This window comes from Leucopleurus acutus (assembly GCF_964270905.1).
Source record: "Leucopleurus acutus genome assembly, chromosome: 2".
Classification (NCBI taxonomy): Eukaryota; Metazoa; Chordata; class Mammalia; order Artiodactyla; family Delphinidae; genus Leucopleurus; species Leucopleurus acutus.
The window spans coordinates 156,628,358-156,648,744 of NC_139143.1; the positions used below are offsets into that span (position 1 = coordinate 156,628,358).

The 20,387-nt window shown below is 40.0% G+C and overlaps 1 protein-coding gene across 1 annotated transcript in view; it reads left to right on the top strand.

Annotated features, from left to right (window-relative positions):
- The first annotated feature begins 1,310 nt into the window (after positions 1–1,310).
- Positions 1,311–20,387, top strand: part of EIF2B3 (eukaryotic translation initiation factor 2B subunit gamma) — a 148,904-nt gene continuing 129,827 nt past the window's right edge. Inside the window, exons 1-3 of the mRNA XM_082833915.1 lie at positions 1,311–1,356; positions 6,794–6,950; positions 13,704–13,849. Of these exons, the coding sequence (XP_082690041.1) occupies positions 6,803–6,950; positions 13,704–13,849 (294 nt within the window). The 5' untranslated portion in view covers positions 1,311–1,356; positions 6,794–6,802. The remainder of the gene's footprint in view (positions 1,357–6,793; positions 6,951–13,703; positions 13,850–20,387) is intronic.

Consider the following 20,387-nt stretch of genomic DNA (forward strand, 5'->3'; position numbering starts at 1 on the left):
GTTGGCACATATTAGGCACGCAAATAATATTGTTGAATGAAGTCAAACTCGTTTATTTTTATTACAGAAATTAGACTCTGCCTCCTAACTGGCAGGGAGCTAAGGCAACTCAAGATTTAAGAGATGGATAGAAAAAGAGGAAGCTTCCAAAAGATTAAGAAATTGCAGGAATGTGTGTGTGAGAGAATGACCATTGTTCCTGCTGTCTAATGTAGTTTAGGGAATTCTCTGGTGGTCCTGTGGTTAGGACTCAGTGCTTTCACTGCCCTGGCCTGGCCTGAATCCCTGGTAAGATCCCCGCAAGCCACGCAGCAAAGAAAAAAAAAAAAAAGAAAAAAAAAAATCAGATAAGGTAGCTTAACAATCTGTGTCAAAATTTACTGCTTAAAACAAATAAATATTTTATTATTATCTCTCACAACTGTTGGAGTCTAGACTCAGGTGTTTGGGTTCTTTCGTGCAGTTGCCCCTGCTTCCAGGGAGTCTGTTCTCAACACAGCAACCAAAGTGTTCCTTTTAAAAACTGTTATATCGCTGCTCCTCTGCATAATTCAAGGTCCTCACAACGGCCTACAAGACCCACAGGATCTGAATTCTTCACCCTCTTCCCCATTGCCTCTCTAGCCTCCTCTGCCATCATCCACTCTCACCCTGGCTTACTTTGCTTTAGCCATATTGGTCTCCTTGCTGTTCTTTGAACTTGCCATCTCTCTTCAGGGCCTTTGCACTTGCTGGCTAGTCTTCTGGGAAGGCTCTTACCCAAGATATACATTTGACTCACTCTCTCCAAGCCACTGTTCAGTGTCACCATCTCAATGAGATCTTCCCTAATCCCACACCCCCGACCAACTGTTTTGATGGCTACAAGTGGATGTTTTCCATACCATAATAGTCTGGTTCAGAAAGCCAACGCTGAGTCGCCACATTAGACCTCACCGGACATAGAAAACCTTGGCAATCCTTGGTGAGTTCTCCACTGGCTAGCCCCAAACCGCAGCTCCCAAAGAGCTCTCTTTTCGCAGAGTGGCAGTTGAGAGCAGGTCCTAGAAGGAGAACTGCCTGAAGGAGGAGGCTATGACTAGTTCCCCTGCCCTGTGAGGGACGCTCAATGGGCCTTGGTGATGTATGAACGAACGAAAAGGCTCAGGCGGCCCCGCCTCCTCGCCTCCTCCCCTCCTCCCCGCCGTGCCCTTCTCGGCCGGCATCTATCACTCGGTGCTCGTTCCTTCTCCGCGGGCCTGCCCAGTTCGTCCCATCGATCTGCCCGGCCATCGCGCGCCTGCGCCTTTGGGCTGTGAGTCGGCGGCGGCGTGGGGAGCCACGCGAGCGAGCGGTTGTGGTGCGCGGGGACGTGAGGTAAAGCTGCGGCTGGTGCGCTGCCAGACTGCGCACGAGCTGGCTGGCGGGGTGAGCCGCGCGGTGGAGGCCGCCGGGCCTTGCTGCACCGGAGGGAGGCGGGCTCCTCGAGCCTGGTTAAGGAGGGCCTGAGCGGCTGGCGGGGGTGCAGAGTCTGAGTCGCCAGCTCGAGTGCCTGCCCGACCCGGCCTCAGAGCCAAGTGCCCGAACTAGAAGGAAGCTCGGGGAGAATCCGAGCCAGCCACCTCGTGCAACAGATGGGGAAACTGAGTTTCAGGGAGGGGAAGATCTGCTAGAAGTCACAGCAAGTGAGCACCAGACCCAGGAGCAGACGCCCTGAGCACAGTGCCTAGTCCTTTACACTGAAGTCCTTCGTTCATTTATTCTGTTTTTGGTTGTTGAGGTGCAAGACAGTGAAATACAATAAGTTCTGGCTGAGAGATCAGTTATGATACGGTGTTTTATCTTACCAGTTTACAAAGGGAGAAGGCAGTGAGTGCTATGACGGAGGCAGGTCTGGGATGCCATAACACCCCCTTTAAAACTTGAGTGGCCAACGCGTCTTTGCCTTCATTCCCATCACCCAGAGTCGTGGTAGTGACACTGAGACATTTGACAGGCTGCCTGGTATCATGGATGGTTATGTTCATGATTATCACCCAGAGCCTCATTGAGAGCAGGAACCTCTGTGAACCTAGGGACCTGGGTTCTAATGTTTGAGCTTGAGTCTTACCACGGGGTTGTTGTGAGGTTTACAGATGCTCATTCCACAGAGCACTGATTGAGTGCCTGGCATCTGACGGGAGTTGTGTCAAGTACTGGGGATACAGCAGTGACAGTCAAGGAACTCATAGGAAATAGATTTAAATAAATGCGCAACACAGCCTGTAAAGGTAGAGATGATCTGTACATAGTAGAGTGGAAGCAATTAAGGAGGAAAGATTTACTTCTCCAGGAGGGTGGGAACGGATAGGAATGGCTTTTTAGGCAAGGTGGTTCTTGAACTGAGTCTTAAAAGTCTAATAGGTGATTAAATACTAGGCACAGGAGAAAGGCAACCTAGGAAGCAAGAATAGCAATACAGGGACCAGAATTATGGTTCAGCTGACACAGAAGGCTTCCATGACCTATCGAATATCAAACACGTAATGCTTGTCATGGGATTGACATTATTATGTGTGCTTTACATAGATTAACTCATTTAATATTTATACATCTATGTGAAGTAGAAACTGTAATTATTCTCATCTTAGAAAATTAAGAAGACTGAGGTGGAGAAGTTATGTAGCTTGCCCTGGATCACACAGCTAATTCATGGTAGAACTAGAATTCAGACCCAGGCCGTCTAGCTTGAGGGCCTGTGAACTTAACCACCAGTCTCCCGTCTAGAAACTGAGGACGCTGAGAGTTTTAAATGTCAGGTCCCTTATTACCTCACCTGTAGGTGGCAGAACCAGAACTCAGACTCAGGTCTTTTGACCCTTAAGGGTCCAGAGCTCTTTTCAACATAACATCAGATGTTATGGGAGTTATACAGTGCCAGATTGAAGTTAAATTCCAATCTGAGGCAGTGCCTGCTGGAATTGAAATTACTACATCTTAAAGTTGTGGATGTTGGGCAAGAGCCTTCACTTTGTGCTTGGGTGTACAGGGTGTGAGTGTTGTAGATCAGATACTGATGTGAGGAGCACAGGACTGATCACAATTACGGTAAAGGTGCAACATTATTTGCCAGTTTGGTGTTAAATAATTTTTTTTCTAAACATTGAATTTCACACTTGTTTTTGAAAGGTTACATCATTGGTTGTAAGTCAAAGAGTACTTTTATTTTAAATCAATAAGGATTTGTGATTTTGTTAACGTCTTTATTGGAGTATAATTGCTTTACAATGGTGTGTTAGTTTCTGCTGTATAACAAAGTGAATCAGCTATACATATATCCCCATATTCCTCCCTCTTACATCACCCTCCCACACTCCCTATGCCACCCCTCTAGGTGGACACAAAGCATGGAGCTGATCTCCCTGTGCTATGCGGCTGCTTCCCACTAGCTATCTATTTTACATTTGGTAGTGTATGTATGTCCATGCCACTCTCTCACTTTGTCCCAGCTTACCCTTCCTCCTCCCTGTGTCAACTCCATTCTCTATGTTTGCGTGTTTATTCCTGTCCTGCCCTAGTTTCTTTAACCTTTTTTTTTTTTTTTTTTTTTTTGCGGTACGCGGGCCTCTCACTGTTGTAGCCTCTCCCGTTGTGGAGCACAGGCTCTGGACGCGCAGGCTCAGCGGCCGTGGCTCACGGGCCCAGCCGCTCCGCGGCACCTGGGATCCTCCCGGACCGGGGCACGAACCCGTGCCCCCTGCATCGGCAGGCGGACCCCCAACCACTGCGCCACCAGGGAGGGCCAGAACCTTTTTTTTTAGATTCTATATATATATGTGTTAGCATACGGTATTTGTTTTTCTCTTTCTGACTTACTTCACTCTGTATGACAGACGCTAGGTCCATCCACCTCACTACAAATAACTCAATTTCATTTCCTTTTATGGCTGAGTAATATTCCATTGTATATATGTGCCACATCTTCTTTATCCACTCATCTGTCGATGGACACTTAGGTTGCTTCCATGTCCTGGCTGTTGTAGGTAGAGCTGCAATGAACATTGTGGTGCATGACTCTTTGAATTATGGTTTTCTCAGGGTATATGCCCAGTAGTGGATTGCTGGGTCATATGGTAGTTCTACTTTTAATTTTTTAAGGAACCTCCATATTGTTCTCCATAGTGACTGTGTCACTTTACATTCCCACCAACAGTGTAAGAGGGTTCCCTTATCTCCACACCCTCTCCAGCATTTACTGTTTGTAGATTTTTTGATGATGGCCATTCTGACCGGTGTGAGGTGATATCTCATTAAAGTTTTGATTTGCATTTCTCTGATGATTAGTGATGTTGAGCATCCTTTCATGTGTTTGTTGGCAACCTGTATATCTTCTTTGGAGAAATGTCTGTTTGGGTCTTCTGCGCATTTTTGGATTGGGTTGTTTCTTTTTTTGATATTGAGCTACATGAGCTGCTTGTATATTTTGGAGATTAATCCTTTGTCAGTTGCTTCCTTTGCAAATATTTTCTCCCATTCTGAGGGTTGTCTTTTGGTCTTGTTTATGGTTTCCTTTGCTGTGCAAAAGCTTTGAAGTTTCATTAGGTCCTATTTGTTTATTTTTATTTCCATTTCTCTAGGAGGTGGGTCAAAAAGGATCTTGCTGTGATTTATGTCAGAGAGTGTCCTGCCTGTGTTTTCCTCTAAGAATTTGATAGTGTCTGGCCTTACATTTAGTTCTTTAATCCATTTTGAGTTTATTTTTGTGTATGGTATTAGGGAGTGTTCTAATTTCATTCTTTTACATGTAGCTGTCCAGTTCCCCCAGCACCACTTATTGAAGAGGCTGTCTTTTCTCCACTGTATATTCTTGCCTCCTTTATCAAAAATAAGATGACCATATGTGTGGGTTTATCTCTGGGCTTTCTATCCTGTTCCATTGATCTATATTTCTATTTTTGTGCCAGTACCATACTGTCTTGATTACTGTAGCTTTGTAGTATAGTCTGAAGTCAGGGAGCCTGATTCCTCCAGCTCTGTTTTTCTTTCTCAAGATTGCTTTGGCTATTCGGGATCTTTTGTGTTTCCATACAAATTGTGAAATTTTTTGTTCTTGTTCTGTGAAAAATGTCATTGGTAGTTTGATAGGGATTGCATTGAATCTGTAGATTGCTTCGGGTAGCATAGTCATTTTCACAATGTTGATTCTTCTAATCCAAGAACATGGTATATCTCTCCATCTGTTTGTATCATCTTTAATTTCTTTCATCAGTGTGTTATAGTTTTCTGCATACAGGTCTTTCTTTTCCTTATGTAGGTTTATTCCTAGGTATTTTATCCTTTTTGTTGTAATGGTAAATGAGAGTGTTTCCTTAATTTCTCTTTCAGCTTTTTCATCATTTGTGTATAGAAATGCAAGAGATTTCTGTGCATTAATTTTATATCCTGCTACTTTACCAAATTTATTGATTAGCTCTAGTAGTTTTCTGGTAGCATCTTTAGGATTCTCTATGTGTAGTGTCATATCATCTGCAAACAGTGACAGTTTTACTTTTTCTTTTCCGAGTTGGATTCCTTTTATTTCTTTTTCTTCTTTGATTGCTGTGGCTAAAATTTCCAAACTATGTTGAATAATAGTGGTGAGAGTGGGCAACCGTGTCTTGTTCCTGATCTTAGTGGAAATGATTTCAGTTTCTCACCATTGAGGATGATGTTGGCTGTGGGTTTGTCATATACGGCCTTTATTATGTTGAGGTAAGTTCCCTCTATGCCTACTTTCTGGAGGGTTTTTATCATAAATGGGTGTTGAGTTTTGTCAAAAGCTTTTTCTGTATCTATTGATATGATCATATGATTTTTCTCCTTTAATTTGTTAATATTGCTTATCACATTCATTGATTTGCGTATACTGAAGAATCCTTGCATTCCTGGTATAAACCCCACTTGATCATGGTGTATGATCCTTTTAATGTGCTGTTGGATTCTGTTTGCTAGTATTTTGTTGAGGTTTTGATTTATGATCTTTTATTGTGCCTCTCTTCTGTGGTAGCTGCTGTAAAGAGATTTTTTTGAATGTCAAACAGGTTCATTTATTACCTTGAGTGTGAAAAAAAGGAGTTAATTTGGTTTGTTTCTGCAACTGGGCTCTGCAAATCTAGGTTAAGATACAAGCCTACCTTTGTGTTTATAGTGATATCTTTCAAGTTGAGAGTAATGAGAAAATGGGAGCAAGTGGCTGGTTTATTGGAAAATCGTAACTCATTTCACACTTTTCAGAGATCTAATGTGCTTGTATTTGTGCTGTTAAGTCTAGTCAGAAGTTTAAAATTTTTTTCAAGGAATATGAACTCACATATCAGAAAACAAATTGGTAAACTCTTACTCCTTTAAGAGTCAGCTCAAGCATTACTTTCCTGTAAAACCTTCCATCTTTTCTAGGAAGACTTAGGTGTTACCGTCACTATACATGCCTACTGCATCTTGGATGTATCCCTGCCATGGCATTAATGATAATGTATTGTAATTTATTCTATTTGTCTTCACTTAATTGTGAGCAACTGAAGAACAAGGGCCAGATTTTTTTTTTTCTTAATTCATATCCCTCCTCCAGCCCATCTCCCCAGGTTGGAGCTGAGAGTATATATCCGTGAGTAAGAGAATAGGATAAATGTGATGTTTATACTGCAGCTAAGGAGCCTTTCTTATTCTGGTTACTGGAGTTGGAAATGATGTATTTGTCATAAGTGGATATCAATAACCTAACTAAAAATAGGATTAGTACTGTGTATGCTTTCATTTTTGTTACTTCTTTTTCTCTTGTTTTTCTCTGTGATTGCAGTTTGTAAAAATGGAATTTCAAGCAGTAGTAATGGCAGTTGGAGGGGGATCTCGGATGACAGACCTGACTTCCGGTATTCCCAAACCTCTGCTTCCAGTTGGGAACAAACCTTTAATTTGGTACCCATTGAATCTGCTTGAACGTATTGGATTTGAAGGTGAGTTATGGCAATGAGATGTACTCATAAAACTTTTAGGGTGTTTGATCCCAGTGATTTGTCAGTTTTATGAGGGTGAGACAGGATGAATGCAAGAAGACTAGGACTCAATGTTGGCTGGAGACTGGCCTCTTTAAATTAGGAACTCAGAAGTACTCTATCGCTGTGTGAAAAAGGTTGAGAAGATAGTGCTAAGTGTTACTTTTTTAGAGCTAGTCTCCACGGTGATCTAAGATGAACCCTGGAGGGATGTCAGAACATGATATGAGGAATACAAGTGCCTCATAGTCAGTACTTACTGAGAACCTGTATGTGCCAGGTAATATATTAAGCACTAGGGTACAGAATTGAAAATATTAACTCGGACCCTGATTTCTAGAACCTTAAAGTCTATTGGAAAGATACACATGTAAACAGATTATCATCGTGAAATGTGATAAATGTTATAACAGAGGCACATTATAAATGCTTGTTATAAGGAAGTTGCTGTTTCTACTTGAGGGATTCAGAGAAGGCTTACAGAGTAGCTGACCCTTGAATTGAGTCTTGAAAAATAGATTACCAGGCCTACCAGTGTGGAGAGAGCATTCCATACAGAAGTAATAATGTATGCAGAGATGGAGTCATGATCAGCACAGCATGTTCTGGCAGCTACTTTTCATTTTATTTGGCTGTAATATCAAGTGTAAGGGGGGAGGAGTAGATGTAATGAGAGAAGTAAACAGGGATCATGCTATGAAGGGCCTTGTATTGCATGCTGATGAATGTAGATTTTTTTTCCTGAAAGCAGTGGGGAACCAGTGAAAGGCTTAAACCGAGGTTTAATATGGTTAAATTAGTGGGTTTTTTTTTTTTTTTTTTTTTTTTTTGCTGTACGCGGGCCTCTCTCTGTTGTGGCCTCTCCCTTTGCGGAGCACAGGCTCCGGACGCGCAGGCCCAGCGGCCATGGCTCACGGGCCCAGCCGCTCCGCGGCACGTGGGATCCCCCCGGACCGGGGCACGAACCCGTGTCGCCTGCATCGGCAGGCGGACTTGCCACCAGGGAAGCCCTAAATTAGTGTTTTAACTATTCTAAGTCCTTTGCATCTTTATATAAATTTTAGAATCAGCTTATCAGTTTCTACAAAAAGGGTTGCTTCAGGGCTTCCCTGGTGGCGCAGTGGTTGAGAGTCCGCCTGCCGATGCAGGGAACACGGGTTCGTGCCCCGATCTGGGAAGATCCCACATACCGTGGAGCGGCTGGGCCCGTGAGCCATGGCTGCTGGGCCTGCGCGTCCGGAGCCTGTGCTCTGCAACGGAAGAGGCCACAACAGTGAGAGGCCCGCGTACAGCAAAACAAACAAACAAACAAACAAAAAAAAGGTTGCTTTAATTTTGATTGAGATTGAATTGAATCCATAGATCAGTAGGAAGAAAATTCACATCGTAATAATATTGAGTCTTCTGATCCAGGAGCGTGGTATATCTCTCCATTTATTTAGGTCTTTTGTAATTTCTCTCAACAGTGTTTTATAGTTTTCAGTGTATAGGACTTACACATATTTTGTTAGATTTATTTCTAAGTAGTTGATATTTTTGATGTTATCATAAATGGTAATTATTCCAGTTCCCAGTAGTTTGTTGCTAGTACATAAAAATACAGTTTCTTTATGCTGACCTTGCATCCTGTAACTTTTCTAAATACACTTATTATTAATTCTTGTAGCTTTTTGTAGATTCCTTAGGATTTTCTACCATTTGACCTTTATAGGTCAAACTGTAGACATTGACATTTATAGACATTCCACCCAGTAAAGGAGAATGCACATCCTTTTCAAGTGCTAAGAACCTTTACCAAAATAGACCATATTTTTAAAAATAAAACAGGTCTCAGTAAATTTATAAAGATTAAAATCATACAAAATATATTCTCTGACCACAGTAGAGTTAAATTAGAAATCAATAACAGAGAGGTATCAAGAGAATCCCTAAGTATTTGGAAATTAAACCACATATTTCTACATAACCCAAAGAAGAAACCACAAGGGAAATTTTTTTTTTAAATTTTTATTGTAGTATAGTTGATTTACAACGGTGTGTTAGTTTCAGGTGTACAGCAAAGTGAATCAGTTATACATATATCCATTCTTTTTTTTAGATTCTTTTCCCATATAGGCCATTATAGAGAATTGAGGAGTTCCCTGTGTTATACAGTAGGTTCTTATTAGTTATCTATTTTATATATAGTAGTGTGTCTATGTCAATCCCAATCTCCCAATTTTACCCCCCCCCATCCCCTTGGTTTTCTACATCTGTGACTCTACTTCTGTTTTGTAACTAAGTTCATTCGTACCCTTTTTTTAGATTCCACATATAAGCGATATCATATGATATTTGTCTTTCTGTGTCTGACTTCACTCAGTATGACAATCTCTAGGTCTATCCATGTTGCTGCAAATGGCATTATTTTGTTCTTTTTTATGGCTGAGTAATATTCCATTGTATATATGTACCACATCTTCTTTATCCATTCCTCTGTTGATGGACATTTAGGTTGCTTCCATGTCCTGGCTATTGTACATAGTGCTGCAGTGAACATTGGGGTGCGTGTATCTTTTCAAATTATTGTTTTCTCCGAGTATATGCCTAGGAGTGGGATTGCTGGGTCATATAGTAGTTCTATTTTTAGTTTTTTTTTTTTTTTTTTTTTGAGGTACGCGGGCCTCTCACTGCTGTGGCCTCTCCCGTTGCGGAGCACAGGCTGCGGACGCGCAGGCTCAGCGGCCATGGCTCATGGGCCCAGCCGCTCCGCGGCATGTGGGATCTTCCCGGACCGGGGCATGAACCCGTGTACCCTGCATCGGCAGGCAGACTCTCAACCACTGTGCCACCAGGGAAGCCCTATTTTTAGTTTTTCAAGGAACTTCCATACTGTTCTCCATAGTGGTTGTATCAATTTACATTCCCATCAACATTGTAGGAGGGTTCCCTTTTCTCCACACCCTCTCCAGCATCTATTGTTTGTAGATTTTTTGATGATGGCCATTCTGACCAGTGTGAGGTGATACCTCATTGTAGTTTTGATTTGCATTTCTTTAATAATTAGTGATGTTGAGCATCTTTTCATGTGCTTTTTGGCCATCTGACCACAAGGGAAATTAGAAAATATTTTGAACTTACTGAAAATAAAATTTCAGTATATTAAAATTTGAGGGATATAGCTAAAGCAATGATTAGAGAAAATTTTTTAGCATTAAGCACTCTGTTAGAAAAGAAAAAAGTGTCTCAAATTATCATCTAAGCTTCTACTTTGACAAGCTGGAAAAAGAGGAGCAAATGAAACCCAAATAAGTAGAAAAAAGGAGATAAAAATAATAAGAGCAGAAATAAATGAAATAGAAACCAAAAGTGTTAGAGAAGATCAGTAAAACCAGAAGATGGGGGGTTTTTTTGAAAAAAATCAATAAAATTATTAAATTTTAATTAGACTGATCAGAAAAAGGAGAGAAAACACAAATTGTTAATAACAGGAATGAGAGAGGGAACATCACTACAGATCCTATAGACATTAAAAAGATAATGAGCAGGGGAGTTACCTGGTGGTATAATGGTTAGGATTTGGTGCTTTCACTGCTGTGGCCCAGGTTCAGTCCCTGGTCTGGGAACTGAGTTCCCACAGCCATGCAGTGCAGTCAAAAAAACAAACAAAAAAAATAATAAGTAAATATTGTGAACAACTTTATGGTGATAAATTTGACAACTCAGATTTTTTAAAAAATTGCTTTGGAAGCTTTATGAAGAATCAGTGTGGAGGAGTTAAGACTAGAAGCAGGGAGACGAATTAGGAGATTGTTACCAAAGTCCACACTAGCAATGAAGAGGGTCTGAGCCAAGGCATTTAGCACTAAGGATGGAGAAGAAGGACCATCTGAAAAAGTTGTTGATTAATGGGGATGGGTAGCAGAAAGAAAGGGAAGATTCCTTCTACTTTTTGCTTGGGTAACTAGGTGGGTAACTAGGTAATAGGAAAGGGAATATGGGACAAGGAACAGGTTTTTTGTTTTTTTGTTTTTCATTTCAGGTGACTTTTATTTTTTTTAATTAATTTTTATTGGAATATAGTTGCTTTACAATGTTGTGTTAGTTTCTGCTGTACAGCAAAGTGAATCAGCTGTATGTATACGTATATCCCCTCTTTTTTTGGATTTCCTTCCCATTTAGGTCACCATAGAGCACTGAGTAGAGTTCCCTGTGCTATACAGTAGGTTCTCATTAGTTTTCTATTTTATGCATAGTAGTGTATATATGTCAATCCCAATTTCCCAATTCATCCCACCGCCCCCTTCCCCCCTTGGTATCCATACGTTTGTTCTTTACATCTGTGTCTCTATTTCTGCTTTGCGTGTAAGTTCATCTGTATCATTTTTCTAGATTCCACGTATAAGCAATATTATACGACATTTGTTTTTCTCTTTCTGACTTACTTCACTCTATATGACAGTCTCTAGGTCTATCCACGTCTCTGCAAATGGCACAATTTCGTTCCTATTTATGGCTGAGTAATATTCCACTGTATGTATGTACCACATCTTCTTTATCCGTTCCTCTGTTGATGGACATTTAGGTTGCTTCCCAAGGAACAGGTTTGAGCGAAGACAATGAGTTTGGCTTTGGCCACAATGAGTTTGAGGTGTTCTATAGTTAGATATAGCAAATCAGAATACCAGATGGAGGTGGTGCCAGATCCTGGGCCCCAGGGTTGTGATCCAGTGTTTATTCCACTCATACCTTCTTGAGATAGACCCATGAACACTTCTTTGCAGTAGTCTGTATGACATTGACCTTAAGAGATGTGTTTTATTTTTTTAATTAAACATTTTTAAAAATATTTATTTTAATAAAATAAAAATATTTATTCGGTTGTGCTGGATCTTAGTTGTGGCTCACGGGCTCCTTGGTTGTGGCATACGAATGTAAACTCTTAGTTGTGGCATGCATGTGGGATCTAGTTCCCTGACCAGGAGTCGAACCTGGGCCCCCTGCATTGGGAGCGCAGAGTCTTAACCACTGCGCCACCAGGGAAGTCCCAAAGAGATGTGTTGTAGAAAAGGTTTTCTTTTTAGATCTCAGTCTTACCGGTGAAGGACACATCTTAATACACTTTTAAATATACTACTTCCCTGTAGTAAGTTCTTATGGATTTGTCATCTATAACTTTTTTTTTTTTACTTTTGCTATATATCTTTAGTTATGCTTGGTGATGACCTTTTGTGGTATATAGAAAATTCCTTCTCAGTGAGGCTCAGTCAGAATTTGGAGAATGTCTCCTAAATATGGGATTCTTTAGTTGAACAGTAAACTCTATGTTCACTCTGTTCATGTTGTTTGTGATTTTAGGGAAATTAACATAGCCCCACTTAGCATTAGTCTCTCTCCATACGGAAGATTCCTGGTCCAGTTATGAGACTGACTGTCCCGTGTTTATAGTTACTCCCTTCACTCTACCTAAAATGTCCTCTCCAACCTATGGAAGTGTCACCTTCTCTTTGAAACCACAAAGACTTTTAATCACAAACGGTTTTAATCAGAGCATAATCATCCTCTATGCTTTCATCACACTTTGTTTTTCTATCTCAGTACCTCTCAAGGCCTGCTTTATGCTGTAGTTAGTGGCATGGGAGACTGATCTCCCTGAGAGCAGGTACTGTGTCTAATTCATCTTTGTAACATCAGCATTTTATGTACAGTATGAACTAAAGAAATTTTTGTTGGACTTGAATTCATCATGGCCTGCCTCAGAGGCGATCCCTTCCATGAAGCCTTCCTTAATTAATCATTTCCATGTCTAATTTTTCCATATTACGTTTCTTAAGAATGGGAACCATGTTTAGTTCATTTCTGAATTCTCAGTGCCTATTTGTCCTTTACATATTAAATGTATTTGTACTTATTGGTTGAATGAGTGAGTTAATGACTGAAAGAAAGCCAAATGGGGAAAGGAAGAAAGTGAGAAGGAAAGAAGAAAGGTTAAATGATTTGAAAAAGAAAGAGGAAGAAAGAAGGGAAGAAAATAGAAAAGAGAATGATTATAGTGAAAGGGAGAGATAATTGAGCACTATCATGGAACAAGTAGTGGAAATTGTTACACTTTAGAGGTGCTAAAATCTGATCTTCAGATATCAGCAACACATGTTATATTGCAGTGGGTTACATTACCCTGCCAAAGATCCATGACAAAACCCCAAGTTTTCTGTCATTATTGATAGCTACGTGGATAAGGTGAAGGCATCTATTACGTGGAAACTGCCTGTTTCTGGGTTCATTGTGATCCTCAGTGAAGCACTAACGGCTGTCGGATGGAGAGTGGTGATAGCTCTTTCTTTGGAGTGAATGAAGAGTTAAAATGTGATCTTATTTGTATATGCTTTGATAAATGTTCTTCTAAATTCTTTACATCAGGAAGAAGTGGTGTGTAATGTATTAGTTAAAGCATGGGCTCTAATCATACAGACGCGAGTTTTATCTTAGATCTCGTTTACTAGTTTTAGTACCCTGAACAAAGTCACTTCCTTTCTTTTACTCCAAGTTTTCTCATTTGTAACATGTGATTGCTGTAAGAATTAACTGAGAGAATGCACGTAAAATACGTTGAAAAGTCTCAATAATATTAGCTGTTATTACTAAATCTAGAAACAGACCAAATCTAATTGAAAAAGTGTAACCATTGTCTAAATGAATGAGAGTTTTTCCTTCTTTTTTTCTTTCATGCTATAGAAGTCATTGTCATTACCACCAGGGATGTCCAAAAGGCTCTATGTGCAGACTTCAAGATGAAAATGAAGCTAGATATTGTGTATATTTCTGATGAAGCTGACATGGGAACTGCAGATTCTCTGCGCCACATATATCAGAAACTTAAGGTGAAAAACTATTTCTTGATTTTTATTGTTCATTGAAGATAAATATCATCTTATGTTTTCCCAATGCATTGCAGTTTACAGTGCTTTATTTCCTTAATATTTTATTTTTTATTTTGTTTTATTTATTTTGGCTCCATTGGGTCTTTGCTGCTGTGCGCAGGCTTTTCTCTAGTTGTGGCGAGCGGGGGCTACTCTTCGTTGCGGTGCAAGGGCTTCTCATTGCAGTGGCTTCTCTTGTTGCGGAGCATGGGCTTTAGGCATGTGGGCTCAGTAGCTGTGGCTCTTGGGCTCTACAGCGCAGGTTCAGTAGTTGTGGCGCACAGGCTTAGTTGCTCCGCGGCATGTGGGATCTTCCAGAACTGGGGATCTAACCCGTGTCCCCTGCCTTGGCAGGCGGATTCTTAACCACTGCACCACCAGGGAACTCCCTACAGTACTTTTTAAAAAAATATATTCTTGCATCACATTCTTTCTTGCCCATGTTTCAACTGCTTTTTAGTTTGGTTACTAGTGAAGATTTAGACAGTTGTTACAGTCACTAGTTTCCAATATTTTTCAGTCATAGTACATCTTTATAAAAAAAAATACTTCAAATATACTTCAAAAGATTCCATTTATATAAAGTTCCTAAGTAAGCAAAACTAATATATAGTAATAGAGATCAGACCAGCAGTTGACTCTGCAGATGAGGGATCGACTGGAAAGAAGTATGAAGAAACTTTCAAAAATTTCAGCTCCCCCACATGATAATATTTGAATGTTTAGTCTCCTTTGATTAAGAAATTAACACGGGTCTATGGATATGAGGGTACAGTCTCCCCAGTGGTCTGTGGCCCATAAACTGAGAAAGATCCACTGTCAGTTGTTCTCAAATTGATGTCCTTTGGAAAAAATTCATTCTGTGTGATAATGTTGCTATCTTACTTGAGTTGGGGGGCAAAATTTCTCCTACTATTTCTAGTGACTGCAAACAGATGTATTATTATTTTCAACCTACCTGTGCACTAAAGAACAAAAAATTAATGCAGATATGTACACAGCCTTTCCTTCCCTTTATTGGGGAATAATTTACACACAGTAGAATACACAGGTATTAATTATATAGTTCAATGAGTTTTGACAATTATATATACCCAGGTTATCATTATCCAAATCTAGAACATTTTCATCACCTCTCAAAGTTCCTTTGTGCTTTATTTTAGTCAATCCTGCACCTTTAGAGTCAACTGCTGTTCTGATTTCTATCACCATATATTAATTTTGCTTGTTCATGAAGTAGGTATAAATGAAATCATATAATTTTATTCTGGTTTATTTTGTTCAGCATAATATTTTTCAAATTCATTCATATGATTGCAGGTATAACTAGTTTGTTCTTGTTTATTGCTGAGTAGTATTCCATTGAATAAATATACCACTATTTACCCATTTTTCTGTTGATGGTCATTTGGATTGTTTCTAATTTTTAGATATTATGAATAAAGCAGTTATGAATATTGTTCTGCAGGTTTTTTTGTAAAAATATTATAGGTTATAGGGTTTACTTTATTGCAAACTGCCAAATAGTTTTCTAAGTGGTTGTACATTTTACACTTCATCAGCAATGTATAAGAATTGTACTTGCTTCACATCTTCATCAACACTTGGTATTGTCAGTCTTTTTAATCTTAACCATTCTAGTGTGTGTTATGTACCACTATCTCATTGTGGATGTTTTTTTTAATAACTATGTTTATTCTTTTTTTTTAATGATATTTTGTTTATTTATTTTATTTATTAGTTTTGGCTGCGTTGGTTCTTCATCGCTGCATGTGGGCTTTCTGTAGTTGTGACGAGCGGGGGCTGCTCTTTGTTGCAGTGCGCAGGCTTCTCGTTGCTGTGGCTTCTCTTGTTGCAGAGCACGGGCTCTAGGCGCACGGACTTCAGTAGTTGTGGCAAGTGGGCTCAGTAGTTGTGGCTCACGGGCTCTAGAGCGCAGGCTCAGTAGTTGTGGCGCAGGAGCTTAGTTGCTCTGTGGTATGTGGGATCTTCCTGGACCAGGGCTCGAACCCGTGTCCCCTGCATTGACAGGCGGATTCTTAACCACTGCGCCACCAAGGAAGCCCTCATTGTGGTTTTAATTTGCATTTCCTTGATGATAATGATACTGATCACCTTTTCATATGATTATTAACCATTTGTATATCTTCATGGAATGTCTGTTCAAGGCATTTGCCTTTTTTTTGAGTTGTTTGCCTTGTTATTATTGATTATAGAAATTCTTTATATATTATAGGTGCAAGGCTTTTGTCAGATATGTGTTGTGAATATTTTCTGCCAGTCTGTGACTTGCCTTTTTACATTTTTAATGGTGACTTTGATGACCAGAAGTTTCAAATGTTGATGAAATCCAGATTACTGATTTTTTCTTTTATGGTTAGTACTTTTTGTGTCCTAAGAAATCTTTGCTTACCCCAAGCTTATAAAGATATTCTTTTGTATTTACTTCTAAAAGTAAAGGTATAAAGGTTTACTTTTTTCTGTATGGATATTCAGTTGTTCCAGCATCATTTGTTAAAAAGACCTGCCTTTCCCCATTGAATTGCTCTGAAGCCTTAGTTGAAAATCAGTTGACCGATTATGTGTGTGCTATTTCTTTTTTCATTTTTAAATTTATTTATTTTTGGCTGCGTTTTTTGGTCTTCATTGCAGTGTGTGAGCTTCTCATTGCGGTGGCTTCTCTTGTTGCAGAGCATGGGCTCTAGGCAAGCAGGCTTCAGTAGTTGTGGCCCACAGGCTAAGTAGTTGTGGCTCATGGGCTCTAGAGCACAGGCTCAGTAGTTGTGGTGCATGGGCTTAGTTGCTCTGCAGCATGTGAGATCTTCCTGGACCAGGGATTGAACCTGTGTCCCCTGCATTGGCAGGTGGATTCTTTTTTTTTTTTTTTTTTTTGCGGTACACGGGCCTCTCACTGTTGTGGCCTCTCCCATTGCAGAGCACAGGCTCCGGACACGCAGGCTCAGCAGCCATGGCTCACGGGCCTAGCCGCTCCGCAGCATGTGGGATCTTCCCGGACCAGGGCACAAACCCGTGTCCCCTGCATCGGCAGGCGGACTCTCAACCACTGTGCCACCAGGGAAGCCCTGGCAGGTGGATTCTTAATCACTACGTCACCAGGAAAGTCCCTGAGTGTGCTATTTCTGTTCTCTCTACTTTGTTCCATTGGTCTTTTTGTCTCTACTTCCCGTACCACATTTAATAAAGTCTTGATTATTTTTAACTTTATAAAGTAGGTCTAGAAATCAGGTACTATAAATCTGCCAACTTTGTTCCTTTTCCTGAAGATTGCCTTGGCTATTCTAGGTTCTTTGGATTTCCTTTTCCTTAAAATTGCCTTGGTTATTCTAGGTCCTTTGCATTTCAATATAAATTTTAGAATTAATTTGCCAGTTTTTACAAAAAAAGCTTTCTGGGATTTTGATTGGAATTGCATTGAATCTGTAGGTCAATTTGGGGAGAATTGACATCTTCATATTGAATCTTCCAATCCTTGAATATCTATTTATTTAGATTTTCTGTAATTTCTCTCAGTAATGTTTTTATAATTTTCAGTATAGAGGTTTTGAACATCTTTCAATAATTTTATTCCTGTTTCATTTCAATGTAATGATATTGTAACTAGTATTTTTTATTCTATTTTCTAATTGTTTATTGCTTGTATATAGCCATACAACTGTTTTTTTGCATATTGACCTTGTGCCCTGTGACTTTCTTAAATTGTCGATTCTTTCGGATTTTCTATATACATCATCATGTTGCCTGGAAATAAAAACAGTATTATAATATATCTTCCTTTCTAATCTTAATGCCTTTTATTTCTTTTTATTGTCTTATTGCCCTGGCCAGGGCCTCCAGTGCAATGTATATAGGCATTTCCTTTCACTTTTTGGCCTCCTTTTTGTCTTTCTCTGCTTCTACCCAAGTAGGCTTTGGTGCTTCTGATTACAGTGGGGATTTCTAATACCATAATGTTGGGTGTGTTGTTTTCTTTAGTGCAGCTGCTTCTTTCTTTAGGGAAGATATGGGGAATTTCACTAAGGTCATGAGAACTCTGTTCTTTCACGGGGATAGATGCCAGGTTTACCAAGAAGCTAAGGGTTTTTAGTGGTCTTCCCAGGAGCTGTTTTAGTTACTGTCTAACAATTTAGTATGGAGGTATAAACTAAACTCTCTGTTCCCTAATCTATAAATCTTAGAAATGTTATTTTTGCCCTAGCCTAGAACTGGAGATCCTGGGAGTTTCATGCAAATAAGTTCCTATAACTCTTAGAGCCTTGAGAAATAATAGGGCCAACTATTAATAAATAGGAGAGGGCATGAGATGAACGGTAAAGTAACTGCCAAAAGGACATTTTACTCCCAAGTCACTACCTCTTCTTATGGTTTTGATCACTTCTTATTTTAGGGCTTCTCCTTATACCTAGGATCAGAATCCTCATTAAGTCATTCTGCACAGTATAATTTCTATTCCTCCCTTACCCCTTTGTTTTCACATCATTTACACGGCATCCTTTATATACAGTCCTGCCTCTGAGCTTTCTTCTCAAGCTGTGACTTTGGCTAGCAAGTCTCTGCTCTCTTTGCTCTCTCCACTTGGTTTCTCCTATACCAATGGCACCTGAAATCCTGGCTTCACATCAACTTGCATTCCAACCTGGAACAGAAAGCAGCAAAGCTAACCTGTGGAGGAACATAAATAGATGCCTGAATAGCCATTAAGAACAAAGTAAAACCTGAGCCAAAATTTAGAACCGTCTGATTGGGATCAACGTGAGCTTGTAGGAAGCACAATGGAAATACGTATAAACAGTTAAAAAAGTGAGACAGCCTGAGGAGGCAGTTTGTTAGTGTTTGCTGAAGGATGACAGGTACCTTGTTAAGGGAGAAAGTTGTACCCACAGGCTGTGCCATGGTTTAAAAGCAGTGCTACTTTGAGCCATTTATTTCTCTTCCCCTGTGCCCACAAAGCAGCGTCCTAAACATTTGGAGACTCTTTTTCAATAAGATTTTAGGTAAGATAAGAATATTCCCTTTGAGAGTTCCGAGTTTATTTGCTTTTGGTTCTTTTATCTTTACCTACTTCCTCCAGATTGAGTTCCCCAAATTTACTGTGAGGTTATCCCATGTGGCTTCTGCTTTGCTCAGAGAAAGACCACAGTAGTATATTAGCTTTATTTGGCTTGTTTAAAATATGTTTTATTGTTTTAGTTTATCATCTTTGTCATTTGCCTTGCATTTGCTAAATGTATTGCAGTCCTACTTGTATGTGGAAACTTCTGTTGTGTGTACTTATAGAATATTGGAGCTGGACATCATATCTGCTATGTTATGTTTTTTCAACATATTTCATTTGGTTTTATTCTTCTGGCACTGTTTTCTACTTCATTTTGCCTTATCTCATCCCACAATTTTGCTGATTTACTGGCTTTTCACTTTTTGTTTCAGCTGCCCAAACCTCTTTCCCTGACTTATCAAGAGAGATTATTGGCTCATTCATTCTCCCAGGCCCTGGGTGAGTGAGCTCCATTATTATAAATGGTGCTGATAATATAAAAGTTCTTAGATTTTATATTTTCTTCATAATTGTGTTTCCTGTTTGCTGAAGAATGATTCAGTCTTACCTATGTCTGAACTCATTCATTCGGCAAATATTTGTTCAGTCAACTAATAATAATGATTAAAATTGTTATTTAGGGGGCTTCCCTGGTGGCGCATTGGTTGAGAGTCCGCCTGCCGATGCAGGGGACACGGGTTTGTGCCCCGGTCCGGGAAGATCCCACATGCCGCGGAGCAGCTAGGCCCGTGAGCCATGGCCACTGAGCCTGCGCGTCCGGAGCCTGTGCTCCGCAACAGGAGAGGCCACAACAGTGAGAGGCCCGCGTACCGCAAAAAAAAAAAAAAAATTGTTATTTATTAAATACCAATTGTGGACCAGTTATTTTTTTAAACTTTTTTTTTTTTTAATATGAAATGCTTCATGAATTTACGTGTCATCCTTGTGCAGGGGCCGTACTAATCTTCTCTGTTTCGATCCAATTTCAGTATATGTGCTGCCGAAGCAAGCACTTTTAAAAACTTTTTATTATGGAAAATTTCAAACATGTACAGAAGTACATGGAGCATTACCTATATATCTGTCACCCAGCTTCAGCAGTTATCAACCCATGGCAAATCTTATTTCATCTGTATTCCCACCCAACTTGCTCCCTCTCATGTTCTTTTGAAGGAAATCTCAGACATCATGTTATTTCATCTGTAAATATTTCAGAACATTGCTATATGAGGGCTTTTTAAAAAATAAAAAAAAAAGTATAATGCCATTATACCACCTAAAAAAACAAATTAATAATTCATTAGTGGGCTTCCCTGGTGGCGCAGTGGTTGAGAGTCTGCCTGTGGATGCAGGGGACGCGGGTTCGTGTCCCGGTCCAGGAAGATCCCACATGCTGTGGAGCGGCTAGGCCCGTGAGCCATGGCCGCTGAGCCTGCGCGTCCGGAG